Source organism: Arvicola amphibius, chromosome 3 (assembly GCF_903992535.2).
Source record: "Arvicola amphibius chromosome 3, mArvAmp1.2, whole genome shotgun sequence".
NCBI lineage: Eukaryota > Metazoa > Chordata > Mammalia > Rodentia > Cricetidae > Arvicola > Arvicola amphibius.
In genome coordinates, this window is record NC_052049.1 from 157253633 (window position 1) to 157271067 (window position 17435).

At 52.1% G+C, this 17435-nt stretch overlaps 2 protein-coding genes across 4 annotated transcripts in view; one reads left to right on the forward strand and one right to left on the reverse strand.

Annotated features, from left to right (window-relative positions):
* Positions 1–5416, forward strand: part of Adamts7 (ADAM metallopeptidase with thrombospondin type 1 motif 7) — a 48784-nt gene extending 43368 nt beyond the window's left edge. For both annotated transcript variants that reach the window (XM_038322519.1, XM_038322520.1), the window contains 5 exons: positions 517–669; positions 1028–1201; positions 1280–1426; positions 2302–2464; positions 5015–5416. In XM_038322519.1, the coding sequence (XP_038178447.1) occupies positions 517–669; positions 1028–1201; positions 1280–1426; positions 2302–2464; positions 5015–5172 (795 nt within the window). In that variant the 3' untranslated portion in view covers positions 5173–5416. The remainder of the gene's footprint in view (positions 1–516; positions 670–1027; positions 1202–1279; positions 1427–2301; positions 2465–5014) is intronic.
* Positions 5417–7413: 1997 nt separating this feature from the next.
* Positions 7414–17435, reverse strand: part of Tbc1d2b (TBC1 domain family member 2B) — a 69395-nt gene continuing 59373 nt past the window's right edge. For both annotated transcript variants that reach the window (XM_038321624.1, XM_038321625.1), the window contains exons 11-13: positions 15436–15621; positions 13344–13465; positions 7414–10447 (exon numbers count right to left, since the gene is read on the reverse strand). In XM_038321624.1, the coding sequence (XP_038177552.1) occupies positions 10252–10447; positions 13344–13465; positions 15436–15621 (504 nt within the window). In that variant the 3' untranslated portion in view covers positions 7414–10251. The remainder of the gene's footprint in view (positions 10448–13343; positions 13466–15435; positions 15622–17435) is intronic.

Sequence of the window (17435 nt, forward strand, 5' to 3'; positions counted from 1 at the left end):
AGTAACTGTGAATTCAGTGCAGCCGGGAGGAGTGTCCTTATACTAATCCGCATGCCCCAGAAATGGAGGACTTCTCTTAGCCAGATGGAAGGGTACGGAAGGCCTCCTTCCATGGCTCCCAGACTCAGCACTGCCTAGGTTAGCTGAGACACAGCCAGACTCCTCCAGAGGCCTCACCCCCTTTTGTTAGCGATCCCGTAATGTTCTGAGTTGTATGGGAAAAAAAAGATGACCTGTGCCCCTTCTCTAGATTGTCATTGGAAGAGATCTTGTGGGGGAGATTTACTCATTTAGCTGCTTGAATTAGGGCCCAGAGTTCCCTGGTAAGGGAGAAGCCAGAGTGGCAGGATAGATAGGTGGGCCTACAGGGCTCACGGGAGCAGGGACAGTTAACTGCAGGTGACATTTGACTTTTTGAGTCTCCTCAGGAGGTGGGTGGAGGATCTGGGGCCTTCTGAGGTGGGGTGTACAGGGTGAGGGTCTGCTGGGCTTACAGACATCCTCTGTGGCCCACAGTGTTCCACCACTTGTGGTCTGGGCGCCACCTGGAGGCTGGTGCGCTGCAGCTCTGGCCGCGATGAGGACTGCCTCCCTTCTAGCCGTCCCCAGCCGGCCCGCCATTGTCACCTGCGGCCCTGTGCTGCCTGGCGCACGGGTAATTGGAGTAAGGTGAGTAAGGAGGGAGACTTGAGTCTCACGGCCTTGGGTCAGAGACCAGCAGGGCAGGGTGGGCGCCTGTCTGTCCTCATCTCTCTGGGATCCCTTCATTGGGCATGACCTGGCCTGGTCCTGCTCATGCTGCCGTCCTTCCTCTGCATTCCCACGGCACACCATTGGACTTGTTTTTCACCAGCTCACCCCAATTCCATCTGTCCTGTCTTCTGGGGCTGTCATCTAGAGTCTAAGTCTTCTGGGGGCTCTTTGGCCCAGACTGGAAGGTCTAACCCTGCTGTACCATAAACTTCACTGGGTCATATTGCATGTATGGGTTTAGAATGTGTCTACATGTGTGCTCCTTGGTCTCCAGTGCTCCCGCAATTGTGGCGGAGGCTCCTCCACAAGGGACGTACAGTGTGTGGACATACGGGACCTCCGGCCACTGCGGCCCTTCCACTGCCAGCCTGGGCCTACGAAGCCACCCACCCGACAGCTCTGTGGGACCCAACCCTGCCTCAGCTGGTACACATCTTCCTGGAGAGAGGTGAGACCTGGGCCTGAGGGTAGGGACTAGGGACCCCCTCAGACCCTGGCTATGCCTAATGCCTCCCTGTTTCTCCAGTGTTCTGAGGCCTGTGGTGGTGGTGAACAGCAGCGTCTGGTGACATGCCCAGAGCCAGGTCTCTGTGAGGAGTCGCTGAGACCCAACAGCACCAGGCCCTGCAACACCCACCCCTGCACACAGTGGGTGGTGGGGCCTTGGGGTCAGGTGAGCAGGATTCTTTGAGGAACTGGGAGTAGTCCTTGGCAGGTAGCCCCTGGTCCTTAGGCTTTGAAGGATGAGTGGTAGGGTGTGTGTTGTGTGCTGGTCTCTCTGGGGTCATTAAATATGCAGTAGTGACCAGATGAAGTCCTTGTACTTTGCCAGGGAAAATCATATAGAGGGAAAATGGCTGTGTGTGGGGAATCCTCTGAGGAGGAGACTTCAGACTGATACCTAAAGGAATGAGCGAAGATGAGGGATGAAGAGACTAGCAAGTGCTGAGCCATGAGGCAGGAATGAAGAGGAGTACTCAGTACTCAGCGGATGGCACAGACAAGTGTGGCAGGAGGGGAGGGAAGGCCCCCCTCCCCCCCGCCGCCCCAAGGGAGGGCCAGTTGGGAGCTGATTGGTTCAGGAACCTCAGTGATTCCTCCATCTACTGGTTGCTGAATGACTGGGCAGAGCTTTTTTTCTTCTTCACCTTTAAAATGGGGGCAGCATAGAGGAGGAATGGAAGATTAATGGAAGAACACGGAGCCTGTGTGGTGTCAGCATAGATTAAATCTGAGAACAGTCTGACTCAGGGTGGGGACGCTGGCTGAGCCCCACTGCCTCTCCCTCTGCTTCCCGTGGCTCGCAGAACATCTTCTGTGTCTTCTGGGCACTGTGGTCTCATCCCAGTGTCTGCCTTCTCTGTCCAAGGTGCATTTTGCATTCCTTCTTACTCTCGTCTTGCCCTCCCTGCCAGGGCAGATGCCTCCCGTGACAGCGGGGTTCAGTGCTATGCTCTACTGGATAGCTTCCTGGAGAGGGTGGTACTGTCCAGTGCTAGCCGGTGATAGCTGGTCCTGGGGACATTCTGTCCTCTCTCTCCTGTGCAGTGCTCAGCCCCCTGCGGTGGTGGTGTTCAGCGGCGTCTGGTCAAATGTGTGAACACTCAGACGGGTTTGGCAGAGGAAGACAATGACCAGTGTGGCCATGAGGCCTGGCCTGAGAGCTCACAACCATGTGCCACTGAGGACTGTGAGCTGGTTGAGTCACCACGTGAGTGTCTCCCTACCCCTGGGGATGGTGGGGCAGGGAAGAAGGGTGGCTGGGAATTAGAGAATCATCCAGATGTCAGTCCCATAACAGCTGCTGTTCTATTTACAGTTCCTTCAAACCACATGGTCACCTTAACTGGGAGGCCACAGGGTGCTAAGGTTCAAAACTGGGAATCAGCCAAGGGGAATCCCAGCCACTCAGGCATCCTGTAGGCGGCTTCTGTAGCCTTGGGGAGTTGGAGGAGCCCCCCCCCCCCGCTCTCTCAGTTGTGACAAGCTTTTCTTCCTTGGGGTCTTAGTCCCCACAGTGAGGCGAGGATGCCCCTGGGCTCTGGGCGCTGCCATTCCTAGGAGGATCACAGCCTGCAGTGAGCAGCGGGGCCACAGGAAGGACTCTTTCCCAGGGTCCTGCTGTCTATGGGCTTCCTAGGCAACTGAGCCATTGTGGAGCAAAGGCCTGAGCCAGAGGTGGCTCTGGAAATCACCTCCTTCCTGAGGCTCCAGATGTCCCCAGCCAGCTGAACACAGAAAACAATGTGGCCCGAGTCATATCTGGGCACCCGTTCCCCAGCCGTGTAGTCTTGGGCTCTATTTCCCTATCTGGATTGTCATTTCTTCAAGCATAATGTGGCCGAAAACCCTTATTCTAGTACAGTGGGGTCTGAGGGTTAAAGGTTCAGTACGGCTAGTGCCCCTGCTTAGCACAGGCTAGACCACTTTACCCTCCTCCCGTTCAGCAGCCATTACTGTCCTCTACAGCAAAGGCAGGGGAGTCTGAGGCCACCTCTGATAGTTGAGGGAATACAGGAGCTTGGCATTCACCTCCTGGGTTGCCGCACCAGCTACCAGGATAGTTTGTGGGTGTCAGCCCCAATCTGCCTCCCCCTGATCTGCACAGCCTTCACCACCAGCAGCTGGCTCCTGGGGGTACAGGCTCAGGACCAGAGCGGCTGCTGCTGTGCCAGTCTGCCCTGAATCCCATTGCCTCAAGGTGCCAGGAAAATGCCAACCTGGGTTTCTCAAGCCATTCCCGCTTGTCTTGCTCTCCTTACTTCCCCGCATCTATCTGAACCAGTAAGACACTTCAGCACAGATAAGCTGGGTGCTGTACCACAGGGCTTGCCCTCAGGACTGATGGTGCCCATGGCTCTTCTGTCTCTCACACCAAGCTCAGAGTTGACAGAGTCAGGGGTAGCTATGATCCCAGGTGATGCAGCTAGATAGGGCAGGAACTGAAGCTCCACCAGAAATAGCCTGGCTTAGGAGGCTGTGGCCTTGCAAGGTCTCCCAGGGGAATGGGGAGGGTGGGCTCAGCAGGGACTTAAGGAAATGACTAGGCTGTTACCCAGTGCTCACCCACATGAAGAGTTTCATGCCCCTAGCGAAGGGAGCCAATCAGGGAAGACTCTTGGTCCCCAAGTCCCTGGAGCTTCCAGGATGTTTTGATGACTTGTGCGGTTGTGGGACAGGACATTTGGAAATCCTGGAAACTCTAGGGTGTGCGATCACCATGGCAAAGCCGCCGACACGCCTAGTTAGTTATGTGGCCTTCCCTGTGGAGGTGGGGCGTGCCACCAAGAGGAAACCTTCACCCGGTGGTTAAGTCTGGCTGAGGTCACCCAGGGGAACTGCTGTGCAGGCCGACAGAGTTTGGAGTTGCTGCCAAAAAGATAGGGCAGAGGAGTCTTTTTGCTGCCTCGTGCCCTCTGCCACCCCTGGGGATGCCGCAGACTAGGGCTCCAGGTTGCCCGCCTGTTCCTTCTCTCCAGGGAGTCTGCGGAAGTAAGTGGGGTCTCAGGCAGCTGCGGCCTCAGCAGCAGCAACAACAGAGCAGCAGCACTGGGAGGGAGGCCAAGGGTCTGGGAGCAAGCCATTTCTCCAAATAGCTTTCCCAGGAGAGCCAGCCAGGCCTTAGCCACTGACAGTCAGGGCTTGGAGAGTCACCCTCTCCTGTGCCGTGTCACCAGGGGCCTGCACCCAGCCGCAGGTGCCTTTGTGGTCCTGGCCAGGCCCAGTTTTCTGGGCTATAACCCAGTGAAACAGGTGGCTGTCCTGCTACATGAATGGTGAGGATGAATGTGGCCCACATGAGCCTGGGGGCGGGGCGGCATGGTGCAGTGGTGGCAGCAGAAGCACGTGGGACTTAAGGTGGCAGGGATGTGGAGGGGATGCATATTGACACAAGTGCGGGAGGTAAAGTTGTGGGCCCGGTCCTGTCAAGTACCATGACTGAATAAGGATGGAAAGTGCTGGAAGGCTTTCAGCACTGCCGGGCAGGCTCTTGGGCATCTCATGGCCTCCTGAGGTGGTCAAGGATGGGGTCTCAGAACCTTTCTTCCAGAAAGTTAAGTCCAACGGTGTCAGTAGTTCAAGGGCAGACGAGTCAGGGACAACAGCTAAGGACTTACTTGGGGTTCTGATTCTGGGGACCTCCTTCAGAAACTGGGTCTCTTCCTGTCTCCGAAGTCTTAAGAATACTGAGGTGAGGGGTCTTTCAACCCAATTACTGGGTGTGGTTCTGACCATCCTTCTCACCTCTTCCCATCCCTAGGTTGTGAACGGGATCGCCTGTCCTTCAGTTTTTGTGAGACGCTGCGCCTACTGGGCCGCTGCCAGCTACCCACCATCCGCGCCCAGTGCTGCCGCTCATGCCCCCCGCTCAGCCGTGGTGTCCCTTCCCGAGGCCACCAGCGGGTGGCTAGACGCTGAACAGAGGCCTGGCCTCCACCAATGCACATCAGAATGCACAGACAAACTGACCCATGACACACAGACCTCAGTGCCCCACCACAGGCTGCGGTGGAGCCCCGCTCCTCGTGCCCTAATGGTGCTAACCCCATCCCTGTGCAATGGCAGGCTGGGGACCTCTCTTCCTCTCAGAAAAGGTATTTTTTTATTCTGTTTGCACATTTGTTACTGTTTTACATAAATGAGTATCTACCCTTTCAAAGCAGCTTGGCCTTGTCTTGGGTTTGGAGACTCTCCAACATGACCCCTACCTACCTACCTCTCCTATCAAATGGCTATGACCCTGTCCCTTGTTAAAGCCTCAAGAGACAGCAGCGTCTGTGTTCCTGTGGGGGCAGATCAGCATGGCCAGCACAGAGGTGACACAAAGATGCCTGATGTACACATGGAAGATCCTGAAGTGGGTAGAGATGGCTTCAAGGGAAGGCGTATCTACAGAGGGTTACACAGCGGGGATAGGAAGGTCTTTGTAGGGGGTCCAGGTTGGCAGCGGCCTAAGGAATCCTGTTCACTGTTCCACTCATTCCACACCTCTGCCCGCTACCGTCCATTAGGTCCGCAAAGACCTGGGTTCACAGGGGTGGAGCCACACGCCCTCATGCAGCTGAGGCTGTCTTGTCTCCCACAAGGGTGGCACGACAGTAAGCACATGTGATCTGCTACGTGGGAGCAGCTGGACATGCAGGTACTTTGAAGAAGGTTCTGGATCCTGGTTAGTGACAGGGAGAACTAGGCCTTGCCCCTGGCCTCTGTTTTACTCTTCCTTCTGGATACAATATTGTCAGTGTGTGTGACTGCCAGAAGAGGGCACCAGACCTCATTACAGATGGTTGTGAGCCACCATGTGGTTGCTGGGAATTGAACTCAGGACCTTTGGAAGAGCAGGCAACGCTCTTAACCTCTGAGCCATCTCTCCAGCCCATCCTTGGATGTCTTGTGGAAGGCATTAGGCCCTCCTCCAAGTCTGGAGCACGGGAGTTCTAGAGGACGACACTGGTCACAGTTTATTCTCCAGAGTGAGGTGTGTGCGGAAACATGGAGGAATCTGATCACTGAGAATGTGGGTGCACTGGAAGTCACTTCTTGAGACGGGGAAATGGGATCACAGGATGGAGCCAGTCAGCACTGTGCCTGTCCCAGGATGTGCTCTACCTATGAGTGGGGAGGGTGGATCAGGGGCGGCTGTTCTCAGGAGTAAAGGTTTCTGTCTAGCTCCAGGTTCCCTATTCTCGCACTATCACATCAAACATTAGCAGGTGACATTCACAGTGGAGGGAAGTGACTAGGAGGTACAGGCACAGTATAGCTCCGGAGCCCCTACCTCCTCTTCTGAGCTCCAGGCAGGCCTCTGTGTGGCTTGGCCAAATACAGACAGCTGATCAGGTTACTCAGGAAAGCAAGTCACTGGTTGCGTGTGTGCATCCAAACACTTCCATGCTCAGGGTGGAGAAGCATTGGATTTGCTTCCTGTCTATGTCTGCAGCTGCCCTGTGGGCCCCAAAAGGCCCTGGAGACCCACGCTCTGAGTAATGGCTTCCTACAACTTTGCCCAATCCACTCCCCATGACAGCTCCTCATTAAGATGGGAACAGAGCCGTTTCCTTGCTCCAGACCCACACACATCAGGGATTGGCACTGTGGCAGAGACCTAGGGTTCCTGACCCAGCTTTGGCCTTGCTGAATAAATCCATGACTCCCTAAGAGTAGCAGTTTACCAGGTCCAGGCCTACACTGATGAGCCCTGCCCCCACCTCCTTGTGGAAAGACATTTGGTCCTAATCATTCTTGTGTTTTTCCAGAAATGGCTGGGGGAGTCCCCAGTGGCAGCTGGGCCTGAGCTGTCTGCCCAGACAGAAGGCAAACAAACGATGACTCAGGCTGGGCACGCACAGCTGGTGCAGGAGGGTACCTGTCTCCCAAGGGGTGAGGTGGTGTGGTAAGGACTGTCCAGACACAGGCAGCATCTCACTTTATGGCTTTGACCTTTGCCCTGAGCCCTTGGTCATAGTTCAGCCATGACACTCAGGCCTACCAGTGTTGAAAAAGGCATCCTGTTCTTCCTCTCCCAGTGGAACCAAGGGCAGGGACACAAGACTCAGCAGGCTGGCAGACTGGATGCCAACCCCATAACACACACCCCATGCTCCAAGACCATGCAGAGGCTTCCATCACAAATGACTACAGCTACCTTTCCAGGCAGGATGTAATACAAATTAGTTTATTTCTCCCTTTATGAGTCTAATGTTTAACTCAAAGATGAGCATAAGAGCTGCTGTGATACAAAAGGACAGTCGCTTGATGGTGTGCCTTCAAGCCCTCCAGCTGCCCACACGAGAACCGCAGGCACTGGGCTCGCGTCCAGCCTCATCTTCAAGGACTTCCCTGAACAGGCCCACCCAGAGGTGGGTGGATCAGGAAGACAGCACTGTACAGAGACTGAGAGGGGCTGTGTGGTAACACAGATCACAAACCCGACTGGGTGCTGCCTAGTTACTTCCTGTACCAACAGAGCACAGCTGACACCAGAGGCGACCTGGATGAGCAGAAGTGAGGAATAGTCAAGGCTAAGGGGAGGAGGTGGAACAGGAGGGAACTGCAGTTGGGATGTTCAGGTTGATATAAATACATACAAGGGAGCCGTGAACACAAAATAGAACTTGTTATATAAAAGTCTTACAGAGTCTAGAAAAACCTTAATAAAATAGTCTATAAAAATATAAAATGTAGTGAAAATATAAAAGTATTAACAGTTGAACTATTGGTAAGACCCACCAGAGGGGGCTCTGAGGGCAGGGAGCTCCCCGCACTATGGCACGTGCATTTGGACCCATACGCTGGAGGCTATGCTTTGGGTTTCTCAGCCCACAAGGTTCACCAGGAAGGAGCCACATGTTGCATGCTGGGTAAAGGTTCAAATCAACAGCAGCATGAGGCAGCCCCTGATGTTAAGGGTACCTGGCATGGTGGCTGGTTTAAGTCTGGAACCTCAGGGCACTGGAGGGTAAAGAGAGGTCTCAGTGATGAGGGAACGGGAGGTGACGGCTCCAATCACTGGCTTTATGCCTCTGGGAGGAGCCTGTGTCATTCTGTCCCCAAACTGGAATGAAGGCAACCATGCCCTCTCAGCTCTGCAGGGAGGAGAGTCTGAGACCTTTGAGACTTTACCTGGCCACTGAAACTGCTTGGAAAACTAATGCTGTCTCTCAGGGGACGGTAGAAGAGCATACTGGGGATTTTTTTTTTCCTTTTGCATTGCTGGGATGGAACCCAGGCCATGCCAGGTCACATATTCTACCACTAAAGCCATGTCTCCAGAACTACCACATACTTTTAAGATGCCTCTACTGGGCACACACTGCTAAAAGAGAATTGATGTCAAATACATATTTGGACTGACTGGCACCTTTCAGTGGGGAACTTACATGGCAACTGTGATCAGGCATCTGGAGCTGAGCCACTGGGCTCCAACCCTATCTACTGCACCTCCTTAGCAGCTGTCCCCAAGGCTGACAGCCATCATCTCATAAGGGGTGGGCTTTCCTCCGGCATTTGGTTTCAGGGAGTCACAACGATGACACTTTTCATAGCTGAAATGAGACAAAGGCTATTGACTAAATATAGAGACCAGCTCCTTTTACATGGCAATAAATGAAGCAACATTTAGAGAAGCTGAGCACAGTCAAGATGCTGGAAAAGCGACTCAGCCATTCAAGTGCTAAAAAGTAGATAGCAAAAACAGGAAACCGGTCATGGAAGAAGCACTTCTTACAACTGCCTTGCTCCAATTCTCAGTCTCACTGTTTATACTAGCTAAGGATTGTTTCCTATTTGTTTTCCAGGTAGTGTAAGATAGTCCATTTAAGGCTGTTTCCCTTGTGTTCCGATAATACTGTGTTAAAAAATGTTCTCATGACAGCCACCCATCAGGGATGCTTAGGGTTGAGCAAAAATAACCTCCCTTGTTCAGACCCTCTCTAGGCTTCAAGAAGGAAGTGTCCCAAGTCCCCAGAATATGCTATGCCAGAGGCCACAGTGACCCCAGCTCCCTGCTGGGGACAAGGATGATCCAGGCAATAAAAAGACTTGGAGAGCTCATCACTCTTGTCCTCAGGCAAAGATGCTTCCAGAGCTAGAAGGCTGGCAGTCAGCCTCACTCGCCACCCAGTGGCTGGGCATGGTATCAGAGCCCTGGCCACCGCCACCCAAGAGCCCGCAAGCCACAGCTCTGCCACGTTGGAAACTTTCCCATGTTCCTTCATGCAGAGGTGGGCCTACTGCAAGGTTCACTTGGAACCCCAATCCAGTCACACTTAGAGAATGGCACCTCCAAGTCACCCACAGCTAGAAGAGCTTTCCACAGCAGCTTCTAGAGGTGTGTCAATCCCCTGCAAGTCAGGATAGAGCAACTGGCAAAGCAGCTTGCGACGAGAAGGGTGGGGCTAGCTGCAGGGCAGGGTGAGTGCTACAGGCAATGTATGAAAGCAAAGGCTAGTCCAGACGGGGCTGTGGCTGGCAGTGTGAACCACCAGCAGAGGGCTCCCATGCCCTCTAGGAAGGCTGCTTCTGAATAAGAGTTGTGCTTGGTTTTTAAGAGGTCCCTCTCCTTATGATGACCTTTTCCCTGGAAGCAGCCACGCTGAAGCCCTGTATGCATTCCTCCACAGTGCTATCCATGAATAAAAAGAAAGAGCATGGGGAGACGTGGAGCACAGTAGATTTTGTGAAACACACAACTGGAAGATGCTGTAAACAGGCCCCTGGGAACAGCCAACTGGCGAGTCACCAGCCGGGCAGCAAGCACGGCTGTGATATAAGTGACTGAATGCTGTGGCACAGAAATGGCTGCAAAGCCATCAGACCTCTGCCCCCAAATGAGAGATGAGAAAGTGCAGCTTAGTTCTGGACATCTGCCCAGCAGATACCCAGAGGCCACAGACGTTACATTCTGGCAGCCGAATGAGCAGAGACACGCCTGGAGTTCTCTTTGCTACTTTTGGTTATAAAGGCAAGAAGAGCAGCATCCTAGGGTGGGGGGTTCATTCAAGTGTCTTCCTCTTCATCGCTAACCAGCTCGCCTTTGTCAGGGCTAGTGTCCCGCTCACGCAGGAAATCCTCTCGGATAGCCTCCAGCTCTGTCAGCTCCAGCCGGACCTTCTCCAAGTGGTAGGCTCGCCGGTTCCGAATCTGGCGCAGGGGGAAGGGGTTCAGATCCCCAAAGGAGATGCTGATTAGCTTCCTGGTGGGACAAAGGGCAGAGGCATCAGGAGAGCACTGACTGGAGACCAGGAAAGGGAGCAAGAGACATGTACCATGCTGAGAGTCCGATGGGGGAATGCCACCCTGGGAGCCCAGGCCTATCTTATGCAGAGAGGCAGGAAGGTGCAGTGGCCAAGAGGACGACCCTAAACTCAGAATCGTTTTTGGCCTGATTCTTCATCTGCACTCTGGGAATAACAGAGGTGTCACCCCATATGGTTCCCACATGGAGGCACTAATACCTGGCGCTCACCTGGAGGCAGCAGGTGTCAATGAGTATGACTCTTCAGGGCCAGCGTTAGGCAGGGCATATTAAGTGCTTAGGAAAATTGTCCTGACACCAATGGATTAGGAATGGTAATGACATTAGATCCTTATATCAGACCCTGTCTGTAGTGTGACACACTTCAAAGAGGCACAGCCAGTTTGTCAAGGAACCAACTAAAAACATGTCTTAAGTTTGTTACGTTAGCCACTGGTCAGTGTTTAATGAAGACAGAGCTAAGGACCATCTGGATGCCTGGCTTTGCTCTCCAGCACTCATGGGTCAGGCACACCGCTTTGATTCTGCCAGACGCGTGGCATGGCTTTGCTTCCCGACAGCAGGGGCTCATTCCCTTGTTGGCCATGGGCCCTATAAACTTGCAGCAACAGCATGTTGTCGGGACTTCCCCCGTTTCAAACCATTTGTTCTTCTGCTCTTTAGCTGTGCGAGCTACGGTTAGCACAGGCGTACAGAGGATATGCAAGGTGCCAGGATTTTTCCTTCTTATATTTAACCACCTTCTTTGGCAAGGAAGTGGAAGGCTACACTGGCTGGCTCTCTACACAGCCATGTTCCCCATGTTTGAGGACAGGGATTCAACAGAGGTTAAGGCAGACCTGACCATGCCCAGGTGTTGTTTCAGGTCCCAGCTCTGTGACCTGGCTAGGGCACATCACTGAGACTGGGAGCCAGGAGCCACCACTGTCCTTTCTCTTATGTGAGCTACAGGCACCGTAAACCAGAACATTCATTCTTTACTATAGAAAGTGGAAAAGGGGTTGCTAAATTATTAATTTACTCCTCTAGCTGGAAAGAGCCAACTGCAGCAGGGCCCATACTGCAGTCCTAGGGAACTCAGATACTGCCCTTGAATGCTCAGCCTCTCATGGACCTCAGAAGTCCTGCCACAGATACCAACCAGTCCCATCTTGCATCATCCAACGTCTCCTGAATGCACCTGGTGACAGAAGTCCCTGTCCCTCTTTGTAATACCTATCAACTCTGCAAAACTGCCTCTCCTCAGAGCACTAGCATGGGCAGCTCCTTAAAACACTGGAACTTCAGTGTGGAGGTTGAGTCAAGGCACCTGCAGTCTCAGCAGCCTTGCTGGGGGTGGGGAGGTGCAGCAGCAGGGGCCAGAGGCCCCTTAGTCCAGTGACCTTGACTGAACACAGCAAAGGAAAACTGTTTCAAGAGCCATTCACAAGGTGGCGCTGTAGGATCAGACAAGATCGGAGTGCCCAGTTCTAGCTATGGTGACAGGAAGTAGAGGGGAATTCATCTCCAGGCAGTCCTGACATTCCCCTTAAGACTGTCGGGGTGAGGCAGAATCTGTCTCTGGAACCAAAATGCTCTCAACAGAGTCAGCTGTCCTGTGGGAATTCATTGAGTCATTTATAATCTTGACCAACGTGAGATGAACAAAATCCGCATTCTGAACTTCTCACCCTTCTGTCACAGCGAACACTCTCGGACACCCTTCCCACTGGGCACGAATCAGGTTATTTTTAGTGTTAGTACTAAAACTGAAACTATCTTCTCCAGAGAGACATCCTAAAGACAGAGACGACCTCCCAGAGGCCTGGTGTGGCTTCTGCCAACCACCCCAGCTGCCAGAGCAAACACCAATTGTGGCCTAGGGAAAATGGTAGCCCAGACAGAAAATATGTGGCCTGAGGTGTGTGTGTGTGTGTGTGTGTGTGTGTGTGTGTGTGTAGGGAAACGATTCATGAATATTCCAGCTGTCCACACTAGAAACCTAGGGTCCTTCCACGTTAAAATCCTGAGTCTCTTTAATCTCTCCCACCTTTCTCCACCTCTTAGGACTCTTTTCTCCAGACTGCCACCCCCTTTCCTGGTCCTTCCAACAGTCAGTACTCTCCTACGGCCAGTCCTGTCCCAATCTTCTCCTGCCTTCAGTAACTTTCTGTCTAGAATGAAGCTCAAAGTCCCAAGCATAGTCTACAGGAGCCAGGTTAGGCTGTAGCCATGAGCCCCAGCACCCTGGCACGAGCTGGGCGGCCCCTCCCACTGTCTCTAAGTACACTTGTTCCCACATCTGTGCCGGAAGCATCTGTCAAGCACAATTCTTGCTATTTCCTCCTAGCCTTGTTCTCTTCCAGCCTGGCTTCATCACTACATGGTCCAAGGGAGGATCCCTCCACTGGGAGTTGTTTTTAATCTACCATCCCATTCCTGGACAGGTTCTGCCCTATCACAGAGAGAGAAATGCTTTAGGCATGGAACCACTGCTTTTGGTTACTGGGATTTATTTACTGAATAAAGAACAAAACCATATTCATCTCTGTTTCCCCGACTGACTGGAAGGCCACAGCCCTTCTCATTTCTTTCTCTAAAAAAGAACCTTCCTAGCCGGGCGGTGGTGGCGCACGCCTTTAATCCCAGCACTCGGGAGGCAGAGGCAGGCGGATCTCTGTGAGTTCGAGGCCAGCCTGGTCTACAAGAGCTAGTTCCAGGACAGGCTCTAAAAAAAAGCTGCAGAGAAACCCTGTCTCGAAAAACCAAAAAAAAAAAAAAAAAAAAAAAAAAAAAGAACAAAAAAGAACCTTCCTCTGGACAGCTCCGAGTCTGAGGACTCCTGACGACTCACCTGGCATCAAGGATGGTCCGAGTGAAGTAACGGAGATATTTGAATATGGACATGGAATCTTGCAATTTCAGGATCTCCTCTTCCTTGTATTTAAAAAGTGCCAGGGCGAAACGGAAAATAACCTACGGGAAAGCCAGGGAAACTGTAACTGAAGACACACTGTGGCTACAGGAGTCCAGGCATGAGACTGGACTCTGGAGCTGGGGGCAGGCTGGAGCAAGAATCCCAAGGGCCCTGCCCTCAGGTAGACACCTGAATTCAGGGGTGACTTCCAGGATTGGACAAAGCCCTTCGGTACAGAAAAACAAATGCTTGTGGTTTCCAACAGTTCAGCCCAATTCGGAAACATTCCTAAGAGTGAGGAGCCCTCTGTGGAATCCTCTCGCATTTGGCTAACCTTTGTATTCGGCAAACAATACTAACCTAGGAGCCAGTTTCCCCTGGGATCAAACCCAGGCTTTTCTGACTGAAAATGTGAAGCTGCAGCTCCAGAGGCAGCGCAGCCTTGGCTCGGGGTCTGACTGGCTCCTCAACACAGCGAAACAACCAGTCGACTTTGCTGGTTTGTTTTTGGAGTTCTCTGGGCAAGGCTGGGGAGAATGAAGCGGCGGTCTTTGCTGATTTGTTTTTGGGGTTCTCTGGGCAAGACTGGGGAGAATGAACCGGCGGTCTTTGCTGATTTGTTTTGGGGGTACTCTGGGCAGGGCTGGGGAGAAAAAACTGGTGGTCTTACAAGTCCAGGCAGCTTTGGAACAAACTGCTTTTCCACATCTAAGAGTCTTGACTAGCCTGCACCAGCCTACACTGTATTGTACTTAGAAAGTGATATTTACAGGGTCAAATTGTTCATGATTCTCTTCAGATACTCACTTATAGCCCAAGAGGAACAGTGTTGATGATCCCAGCTGAGAATTCTTTGTATTAATGACAGAATTAAGACTATAAAAGTGGTAGCACTCTGTGCTGGACACTGAATATGCATACGGGGCAACACAAACACACACACACACACACACACACACACACACCTTGGGAGTATATCGCCCTGGCTATCTAGGAACTTGCCCTGTAGACCAGGCTGGCCTCGAACTCACAGAGACCCACCTGCCTCTGCCTCCTGAGTGCTGGGATTAAAGGCGTGCGCCACAACCACCCAGCCCTCATAAGGCCCCTTTGAGGAGCAACCTGGTGCTACCCCAACACTGCTGGTGAACTAACCTTGGATCCTGCAATTCTTGGCTAAATCTATAATGCACATGCCTTTGTGCGGAAAGAGGAAAGTCACAGGAGAGCTGGGCGCAGCTTGTTCTGAAGTGGCAAGAGATTGAAATCAACCAAAGCGGCCGCCATCAGGGGCTGCTGTGTACATTTTTGACTCCTGTACAAGGGAATGCCATCATGTTACAACATGATGTAACAAGGTCCTGTATGTGCTGGTACACTAGCTCCAAGATACAGTAAAACAGCATCCTTTAGATAGGCTCAAGAAACACAGACGAGAATATAAAAATTGAGAAGAAAACAGAAAATTAGGAGAAGAGAGATTGCTTTCCTACTATTTATCCTTAGTTATATTTTGCTTTTATTTTTACTTAATCAAAATTATTTACTTATTTATCTGGTGTGTGTTATGTGTGTGGGCACATGCTTGTGTCTAGAGGTCGGAGGAAAACTTGTAGAAGCTAGCTCTCTCCTGCCACCACGTAATTCCAGGAATTACACTCAGGCTATGAGGTTGTTGTGATGTCCTATCAGCCACTTATTTATCTATTTTTGGTGTATTGTGGAGTGGTGTGTGGGGGTGAGAGGAGGACAGGTACTGAACCCAGAGGCCTCACAGGAGCAAAGTGTGTGCTGGACCACCAAACTACTGAGTGTTTTGCTAGTTACAGGATCTCCCTATGAGTAACCGAGCTCAGCTTCACACTGAGGTTTTTGATGGATGAGCAAGTAACTGCTGTTTCCCAAGGCTTGCAGGAGCAATCACACTGGGAACTTTGGTGCTGTGGTAATGTCCTAAGTTCCAGGTGAACCAGCCACTCAGCCACTGATGACACGGTCAAGCGCATATAACTGGAAAGAGTACACTCACCTTTGGTCCCTCATAAAGGAAAGAGTCCCATATTTTAAAAAGGACATCGCTGACAACACTGTCCACAAATACCACCAGGAACCAGTTGAAGGTGATGAGGGTGTAGTCCACTTTGTACTGCTCAAAGTGGGTATGCAACCGAGGCAGCTTCTCACTCATGAGGTCTCTGAACACGCGCTGGTCCACCTGGAGAGGGATCAGAGGGGAGAAAGATCTGGGCTCAGCTGCTCCACCTGAGAACAGAGCGTGGAACCCATGGGGACATGCAATAACACAGCTGTTTCAGATGTTCATGGGGACACATAGAGCCAGGCTGCTCTGTGGCCCGGGGCAGCTAGCGCAAATGCTGCAGGGCCCTACATGGCACTCTCCTCAGGGGATGAGGAGAAAGGAGCAGTCTGTAGCCTAAAAACAGCTCCTGCACTCAACACCTCAGGTGAAAGCAGGCCACCAAGAGAGCTGGCGGGTTGGTGCCAGCACTCCCATGAATACAGGCAGTCTTAGACGGGTGCATGAGAAAAGCTGAGTCACCGAACAAGAAATACAACGTGACTATCCACATTCATGCAATGAACACGCTTAACATGGCAGGGTGGGTAGAAAGAACATCAGCGTCAAAATCAAAGGTATAAACTGCTAAAATGAACGTAATTTTCTGGAATAATAAAAAACCAAAAGTGCACATAAAAAGCTGTAGAGCCCACCTCACCTTTCACCCATGTCTGCTTGCCCTGTCAAACCTCAATATCCTCAAAACCATTTCAAAAGCTGTCAAACTATTCCATGCTCCCACAAGTTGCCTAAGAGGTCAAGCTGGGGCTGATGTACATTCAGCAGGAAGCATTGCTCCCCTGCCCCAGGAGCGCCATCCTTGACAGTCAGATCACACACTTTCTGCTCATGACTTTATCCTTCAACAATCAAACAATGACACATTTGCCAACACTTCTAGACCCTGGCATGGAAGAAGCTGGAAAGTAACAAGACTGATGGACATCTGAGTATGAGACCAAGTGATGACACAGGATTTGTTCTATCTGGGTGGGGGTCAGCTGAAGACGTCTGTAAGTGCAGGACAGCCAACTGACACTGAAGTGGAGGGAAAACATGTGTACACATCTCTTCTTCCAACAGGATGGCAGACTGTGCCTACTTGAGGCTGTCCAGGGGTTGGCAGAGGGCTGGGCATCGAGCAGGCTGCCAGGAAATGCTTGCTGAGGCCTTTGTTTTAGCCTTCCTCCACTGAGCACTGGAGGACATGGGATAAGTATGTCATTCATCGGTGTCTGCAATGCCTGGTGAGGTCCTGGCACACAACATACATTTCAAGGACGGCAAGAAAGGGAAACCTGGCCAACAGTTGGGTCACAGCAGCAGCAGGCAGCGGGCCTGGGGCTCTGGGATCTGGCCAGCACTGGCACCGATGGCACACTCACTTTAAGAGCAGCCTTACACATAATAGCCGGGGATGCTGTAGAGAAATGAATGTGTTACAGACATCTGAGAGAAGAAAAGGCACCGATATCAGGGGAAAAAAAAACATCTGAGGACACCCCACCCAGAGTGGTAGGGACAGCGATGCTTCGTCTTTTCTATTTCAAAATACTGGGGCATCCGAGGCTCTAAATTTGAGCTGACAGGGCTGTTTTCAGGTGCTCTGATTACACAAAACACTAGCTGCTCATTTTTAAAACCCCACCTGACTGAGACTACCGCCTCATCCCCTGTTGTCCATGTCCTACTTCACAAACTCATATTGACAGGGAAACAGCTCACAGGTAATGAGCAGGTGAAGGGACTGCAAGGCGAACAGGCAAGCTTCTCTAGTGTCCATGACATCATGCAGCTGGGACAGGGACCTCGACTTGCTGCTGTGGGAAGGTCGGAGCTCAGCTTCTCACCAACTTCCAGCGGCTACGTGGAAGGAGCGCATAAGCTTAGGCGTGGGGCTACGAGGACCAAGTCCAACCCTCAGCTCAGTCCCACAGCAACTGCACCTT